At 46.4% G+C, this 7983-nt stretch overlaps 1 protein-coding gene across 8 annotated transcripts in view; it reads left to right on the forward strand.

The window, feature by feature from the left end:
• The window catches only part of auts2a (activator of transcription and developmental regulator AUTS2 a), a 302294-nt gene extending 294581 nt beyond the window's left edge, over positions 1–7713 (forward strand). For 7 of the 8 annotated variants that reach the window (XM_056440702.1, XM_056440729.1, XM_056440711.1 and 4 more), the window contains 10 exons: positions 559–603; positions 1377–1472; positions 1597–1668; positions 1946–1975; positions 2610–2681; positions 3073–3214; positions 4186–4266; positions 4352–4435; positions 4669–4921; positions 5111–7713. In XM_056440702.1, the coding sequence (XP_056296677.1) occupies positions 559–603; positions 1377–1472; positions 1597–1668; positions 1946–1975; positions 2610–2681; positions 3073–3214; positions 4186–4266; positions 4352–4435; positions 4669–4921; positions 5111–6374 (2139 nt within the window). In that variant the 3' untranslated portion in view covers positions 6375–7713. The remainder of the gene's footprint in view (positions 1–558; positions 604–1376; positions 1473–1596; positions 1669–1945; positions 1976–2609; positions 2682–3072; positions 3215–4185; positions 4267–4351; positions 4436–4668; positions 4922–5110) is intronic. The other variant, XM_056440721.1, reaches the window with a different exon arrangement.
• Positions 7714–7983: the final 270 nt, after the last annotated feature.

Genomic DNA, 7983 nt, shown 5'->3' on the forward strand with positions numbered 1-7983 from the left:
TTCATTCTGAATTTAATGACATCATTTGGTCCCGTTTGGGGGTTTTCATTACTGGCAAATGTCTTGCATTAAGAGCCCCACTGCTTGTTGGGGGAGACCACAGACAAGGGGCGGCAGGACCTAAAATTCACACACACACGCCACACACACACACATTCATAACTGTCTGGCCCATAGAGGGTTCCCTTTGCTCTGATGATACCTCAAAGGCAGCATGGCGAGGCCTCTGACAGCTAATGAGGCCATAAAAAGGCTCTTTATGCCTGCAGTGTTTAGTCTTGACTGGGGAAATGTTCGCCCTGAGCCGGCGCTGCAACACTAAAAGGAGACCAAATGAGACACAGAACCCACAAAAAGGGCCTCAGATCATCCGGGAGCTGCTAAACTTTGAATCTCAGTTGAAATTTTAGATCTTGAATCATAATGTAAAACTCTAAGCATGTTTTTAATACTAAAATACACTTTGTGATGTATTTTGTGTCAGCCTGAAATGAATGTAAGAGGTCACTGCTGTCTCCCTGCAACTTTGTACTTAGCTCTGTTTCCTTTCTCCTCCAGTTTGAAAAATACCCATCAAAAGTGGACCCCTTCTACAGACACAGTGTGAGTTTCCCTACTGTGTGTGTGTGTGTGGGTGGGTGTGTGTGTGTGTAAAAGATTTTAATATCAGGCGTTTGTATTCCGACCAACCCCGAGTCAAATAGATGTTGCAGAATGTTGTTTTTGTTAGTGCTTCATTTCAGATTTTTAGTACTTCCTCGATGTTATTATGATAGCAGCAAATACCCTGGAGCCGTTTCCTCTCTGTAAAACATACTGACATCTTAAAATGTAATGCACAAGGAGAAAGAAGTTTCATTTAAAAGCCTCGCTGCATCTCCTCGAGCGCTTCATAATAACTCCTCCTGGCATCCCGAGTTTAAATAATTCTGTTGCACCATCCATGATTAAAGAGTTCAGAGACGTTGAAAACGCTCCACTAAATGTTCATTTGATTGACAAGAGCAATAATGGTGAGCGGTTGATTGCCGATCTGTTTCTCCACAGGACAGTTTCATGGAAGCCTTGAGCACTTGTTTGGTTTACGTGGGTTTTTGCTTGCATAACAACATTCTCGGCGTGTTTTACCTCTTATGTAAATCCACCGAGAATGAGCAGGAAATGTTTTATAAACTTGCAGTTTATGAAACGTGAAGGCATCCTTTTGAAACGGTCCCCATCCAAGCAGGCTCGGGGGAAAAAGACTTGAGTGTTGAGGTTCATCCGTCACTGTAACGTGTTCGTTCCATCTGCCCTACTTAGCTGCTGTCCTGCATTTCCCTGACAGACCCAACCATCCTCACGCCTCCTCCTCCTCTTCCTCTTTGCTCCCTCAGCTCTTTCACTCCTACCCACCGGCCATGTCTGGCCTTCCGCCCGTCATCCCCCCGACGGGGCCTTTCAGCTCGCTGCAGGGCGCCTTTCAGCCCAAGGTAAGACACACAGGGACGCACCCACGTACTCTCGCTCATACACACACACACACACAGAGACAAAGTGAAACTATGAGTTATTTACAGAGATTCTTTCTTTCCATCCATTTCTGGTGCTCTTTAGATCCCTAATCCACTTGATGTGTCCACAAGACCAGGAGGCGTCCCCCACACATTCTTACAGAAGGACCCCAGGGTAAGAGCACACACACACACACACACACACTAACAGACAACACTCGCAGTGTCGATGTAACCTGTAGATCTTCTGTATACGTTGCATAAGTCTTTGAGTCATCAGATGGAGGGGCCACAAGATGAAGCCATGTGTTAATTACTCCTGAAATGCTTAATTTAAAAGGAACATTTATACATTTTACTTTGGTTCATAATGAATGCCACACACTGAGACTAATTAGAGGCCATTTGATTGACAGCAAAGTAACTCAACCTGTTTTTATTCCCTCCTGTAGCTAACGGATCCATTTCGGCCCGTTCACAGGGTGAGTGTTGACTCCCTGCAGGGTCCAACTCCCCGACACACACACACACACACACACACACACACAATAACAGCCATGATTCCTTATAGGGGTTTGTTAATGGCAAGATGTCTATAATTAAATGAGCACTGCACTTGGAGACGGAGTGTTTTAATACCACAACAAAGCTCAAAGAGTGCAGACTCTCTCTGTACAAATGCTTTTGATAGACTTTGCTTCGACGTTGACATGCATTAAAAATCATGGATATAATCATTATTCCTCTGATTACCATCATATCTTATCTATGTGATTAAAGGGACCATATTTGAGCGGTCAGTATGTCATTTTCATGCGACATGACTGTAAATCTATCACACGGCTATGCTGTGTTCATGTCACATGACGTGTGGGGGTAAATGGTAATTGACACGGTTGCACTATATCCAATAAATATTAGTTTAATTAATATGAACAACAGACATTGGCGGATGTGAAGATGGATAAGAACAGAATATTTATGTATGCATACAAAGATGCTCCACACTTCGCCACGCAGTTTACAACCGTGTACCATGTACGTCAGTGTGTTAGTTAGCAGCAGTGATGTCCTCATTGATCTGCGTGTTAAATAGTTGTTGTCTTGTATCCACAGAAACCGGGGAAGTGGTGTGCCATGCATGTCCATATTGCCTGGCAGATATACCACCACCAACAGAAAGTGAAGGTGAGGACTCATCCGATTCCTCTCCGGTCCTCTGCTAACACAGCGTGACCGTAACTGTGTCCAGTCCGTATTCATAATTTTTCACTAAAAACGATGTTCCCTAAAATAGATAAAGAATATAAAAGAACAGACATGCTAAAGAATAATAATAATAAATCAAATGTACGTTTACGGTATTTTTCTGGGCCGGGATAATAACAACATGATATTTTCATATCATCTCACGCTTCACTGCAACCACCTGAAACAAACAGCCCTTGGTTAAGACCGCTAACTAGTCTTTGACTTACAGTAGTGTCTTTCAAATGAGCCTATATTGAATATCATAAACCTATATCCTGTATAAAGAGGTTTTACATGTCTCCCTCTCTGTCGATCTGCCGTCTTCTAGCAGCAGATGCAGGTCGACCCTCACAAGCTCGACTTTGGCCTCAAACCTGACTTCCTGAGTCGACCTCCGGGCCCCAGCCTCTTCGGAGCCATCCATCACCCCAACGACTTGGCCCGGCCCGCCACGCTCTTCTCCGCCGCAGGTGAGTGTGTGTGTGTGTGTGTAACCTCTGACACACAGCAGCAGTCAACTCAGTCTGTGGCTTATATTATTGTTCCAGAGTTCAGCTGTGAACAAGCTGAGGCAGCAAAGCCAGCACGCCTGGGAAATGATAATAATGTGTTTCTATCTGTTGATTAAATGAATACTAATTGGACATAGAAAACACAGTTTGTAACTCAAGGTCAACTCAGTAACTAACTGGAGCTTTCAACCTCATCTTGTGGTCTGAGGAAGAAGTGGCAGTTGAGGACCAGGCTCTCTTCATTCTGATGCGGTTGCCATTGTGAAGGAACCAAAACCAAATATTAAAGGCAAACAAAAACCCTGATGATGCCGCCATCCATCCCAAGGTTCATCCCAAATAGGGGAAGAAAAAATATTTATTCATTTATTACTTTTACTATTTTTTTACAATTACTATTTTAATACTATTATTTCAAAATATTACCCAAAAAAGCCACAGTATACCTTTGAAGCCTATTGAATACGTCCCTTTTTTTCTGGGATGCAGCATCATGCCAGCACATCGACCTTAAATATCCAGAGTTAACACCACTTTAAATTCAATAGAGAAAGTTGGAATCACTAGAGTTATATACAAACTCTGATAACAATATAATGAGATATTTTTCTTTTCATAGGCTAAACAGTCATTTAGATGGGCATCACTTACATTTTGAAAGATACATTTACTGAACTGGACATTTTACAGTAAAAAAAAACAACTACCTTGTCAGTGCTCTCTAGTGGACACACTGTGTTATGGCGACAACATTAAACGGACTCATTTCTAAACTACAGTTGTTGTCAGTCGCTCAGGCTTTAGTTCATTTAGAAAGGTAAATAGGGCGATTTTGCAATATTACTAAGTGTACGTGTCAAACAGTAGTTTAAAAACAACCCTAACTGAGTCAGGAGGTTGATGTGTGTTCTGTGATGCTCCTCTCTCAGGTCCCACTCACCTATCAGCAGGTCCTTTCGGTCATCCGCCCCACCATCCTGGAAATTTCCTCGCCCCAGCGTCTCACTTAGGTACCCTTGACTTCAGTTCCTCTCAGTCTGAAAAAGGAACATTAAGATAGTTGGATTTGTGGTAACATGTGGTGTCTCCCTCCAGAACCCTTCGGTAGGCCAGCATCGTTTGGCGGACTGGGAACCCTCAGCTCATCGGCCTTCGGGGGACTGGGCAACCCAGCATTAAGTGAGTTTCAACCTCATGAATGAAGCTGTTGGTTTTCATGCTCTCAATTTCTGTTTCTGACCAACCTGTCATGGTTGCTGTTGCAATCTTTCCAATCTAGTAATTAAAGTTTTAAAATGATTGTTTCTCATGCTACATAAGAGCATCAGCAGATTAGAAGTTGAGTATTCCCATGTGCAAACGGTCCAAGATACGCATTTAACTTGCGTCCTGCCCTGTTTTTCCACGTGTTGAATCCCTAGCAGCGGCTAACGCCGTGTTCGGTCTTAAAGAAGGCCCCAACCCCCAGCAGCACTTCAACAGCGGCACCAACAGCAGCCACCAGGAGCCGTGGAACCGCCTGCACCGCACGCCGCCCTCCTTCCCCACGCCGCCACCCTGGCTGAAACCTGGAGACTCTGAGAGGAGCGCCTCGGTCAGCTCGCACGAGAGGGACCGGGACTCTGACAAGAGGGACTCGTTGGCCAGTAAAGACGACAAAGACAGGTGGGGGTTGCCAAGTGTGAACATAAAAAGATTAAAAAGGAGTTGAGGTATATTTGGAATATGTTGCATCAGTTGTGTTATTTTTCTGTTTTTCTTTGTATACTGGATGTTTAGCTTATTATTTCAATGAATACAAATGATTAATCAGTTAGTTGCTGATACTGATGCAAGCTTTATTTATGCATATAGGGACTCTGTAGAAAAGCGCCATTCGAGCCATCCGTCCCCAGTCCCTGTCAACGCCATCAGCCTCCTGGGCCACACCCGGCCTCCAGAGCACCACAAGAACCACCTGCCCCCTGCTTCTGGAGAGCCTCAGAGGGACAAGGAGAAGGCCAAGGACATGGAGAGGGAGAGGGAGCACTCGGACTCCTGGAAAGACAACGGCTCAGATGACCATAAGCTCAAAGACAAGCAGCACAGCGACAAGGACACACCCGTCATCCACGACGGGCGAGTGTCAGAGGACAAAGTGTCCAACAGGGGGACGCCATCGCCCTACATCCGGCAGACCAGCCTCGAACGTCCCAATGGCGCGCTGACCCGGGAGGTCCTGGAGAAAAAGGGAGAGGTGCCGTACGAGCACCAGAAGAAGAATAGCGAGGTGAAGGAGGAGCGGAAGGAGGAGCGGAAGGAGGAGCGGAAGGAGGAGCGGAAGGAGGAGCTGGATGGAGCCACCGAGAGGGCAAGTGAGCACCTACCACAGGCGCCGCCCACGCCGAATCTCCACCCTCCCTCCTCGATGCCTATGCCCATGAGCATGGCTGGCGTTCACCCCATCAACAGCATCAGCGGCCTGGAGAGAACTCGAGTGGTTGCGCCCTTCATGGGTATCAGCCCCATCCCAGGAGCTGACAGGTTCCCTTACCCTGCCTTCCACTGGGACCCAATGAGGGACCCCTACAGGGGTCTGGACATTCACAGACGGGACCCTTTGACCAGGGACCTGTTGCTAAGGAATGACACTCTGCACCGGCTGGCAGCGCCTCGCCTCTACGAGGCCGAGCGCTCCTACAGGGAGCGTGAGGCTCACGACTTTAACCGTGACCACATGCACCCTCTGGCCCTGGAGCAGAGGAGGGAGCATGAGCGCGCCCATCTGGAGGAGCGAGAGCGCCTCAACATGCTCAGAGAGGACTACGAGCACGGGCGCCTCCACGCCGCCATGCACCACCCCGCCCTGGACGGACACCTGCCTCACCCGGCTCACGGCCTCATGGCCCCTGGACTCCCGGGCATGCACTACTCCAGGGTGAGTCCCTCGGCTGCCGCAGCGGCCGCCGCCGTCCATCAGAACGGTATCATGAACAAAACGCCGCCCACTGCCTCTCTGAGTGCCCCGCCCCCCCTGATCCCCACGCTGGGTGCCCGGCCCGGCTCACCCAGACGGACTACTCCCCTGGCCACAGATATCCGAGACAGATCGGCTCACAAAGACATCGAGGCCCGGTGAGGCGACCCGGCAGCGCCGTGCCTCACACCCTGAACTCCCACCCAGCACTTAGCTTTGGGCAAAGCCAGACTGTAACATAGCTGTGAATAATTTATGTGGGCGCAGAAATGCCCTCGCAAGGAATTGTTTTTGTATTAAACTACAAAGAGACAATAATTATGGAACAAAAAAAACAAGATTTTCCAACGGTTTTCCATCCGGTTTGCTCCAGCTTTTCGTGTTTCTTCCTCTCGTACGGCGACGTGAGGCGGTGAGAATGAACAGTTTGGGAATGTACAGGTACTTCATCACTGACAGACAGCAAAGTGTGTAGATAACGTGTACAGTCGCTGTGCTCACGCTGTCTGGACTACAAATCATGGTACAAATATGCAAAAGGATGTTTTGAAAGCTTTACTTTGAGTATTACAGCGGTGATTCGGAATGAGCTTTTTGCTATTTCCTTTCATTTTTTTCAGTTGACGCAGCTGATTATCTTTGTACCAGAGACCCCGTGTTCAACTATGCAACAAATGTCTCGGCTCCCTTTCTGAAAGCTGGCCTTCTTCTCACCACTGACTGTGACCACACCGGACAAACGGCTGTATTCTCTCCACAACTCAGACGCACCAAACCGATCGCAGCTTTAACCGATTTGGAATAAAAAGGTTATGTGTTGAGAAGTATTCTGTCTCAAATATGATCAATTGTATTGACAATCCCAAACAATCAGTTTATGGACATTTTGCATTTTAAAGGTTTTCTAATGTAAAAAACAAAAAAAGCCAGCAGCACAAACGTCCAAATGTCCAACCCCCCACCCCCATCCCCACTCTCGTTGTTCTGGGGAGAATGCAGCACATTGAACACCATGACCGCCCATCGGCCCGACTAAAGGAGTGTAAAGTACATGTTTTGGAAATAGGTTCTGTTGGTCAGACGGTGTATTAAAGCGCTTTCCTGAGTTGTTGTACCTACAAAATCAAAAGACAAAAAAAGCAAGTCTAAACTACGGACAGTTTGTTTCTAATGAGCAGAGATCTATTTTAGTAGTCCGCTGAAAGTTTAGTTGTGCGCTTCAAACTCTGTGATATCATGTCGTGCAGTGTTTTTTAATCCAACATAAAAATGTCCACCGGAGCCATAGTGGTTAGTCGATGCGTATTGCAAAAAGATTGTTAAATGAGATTTTATTTCTTTTCTTTTGTTGCTGTTAACCGTGTACAGGGAAAAAAAGTGAAGTCTTTCTAGATCATGTACAAAGATGAGGAAAAAAATGAAGCGACTGAATCTTCAGCATGCTCCTCATTTAAACTTGTGTTATGTAAATTGTGCCATGTTATTAAAAAATGTGTACTAACCCTGTCTGTGGGGCATTTATTCCTACTGAGGTGAGTAAACAGGCCTTATTTCTTGTTTGACACTCCGCTTCCTCAGTTAATGACTTTCCGCTTCAGACCCCCATGGAGGATAAACCACCTTGTGTAAGTATGTTTGTGTTTAAGAGCGCTCCTGCTTATGTCGTTAAAATGTAGGGATTCTGTCTCCTGGCAGTCCCTGTAATCATGTTTCAGCTCGTCTGGAGAGCCAGATAATGAAGCTGGTCTCGTTTCTCACATCTCCGCTGCAC

The sequence above is a fragment of the Pseudoliparis swirei genome, chromosome 3 (genome assembly GCF_029220125.1).
Source record: "Pseudoliparis swirei isolate HS2019 ecotype Mariana Trench chromosome 3, NWPU_hadal_v1, whole genome shotgun sequence".
In the NCBI taxonomy this organism is placed as follows: Eukaryota; Metazoa; Chordata; class Actinopteri; order Perciformes; family Liparidae; genus Pseudoliparis; species Pseudoliparis swirei.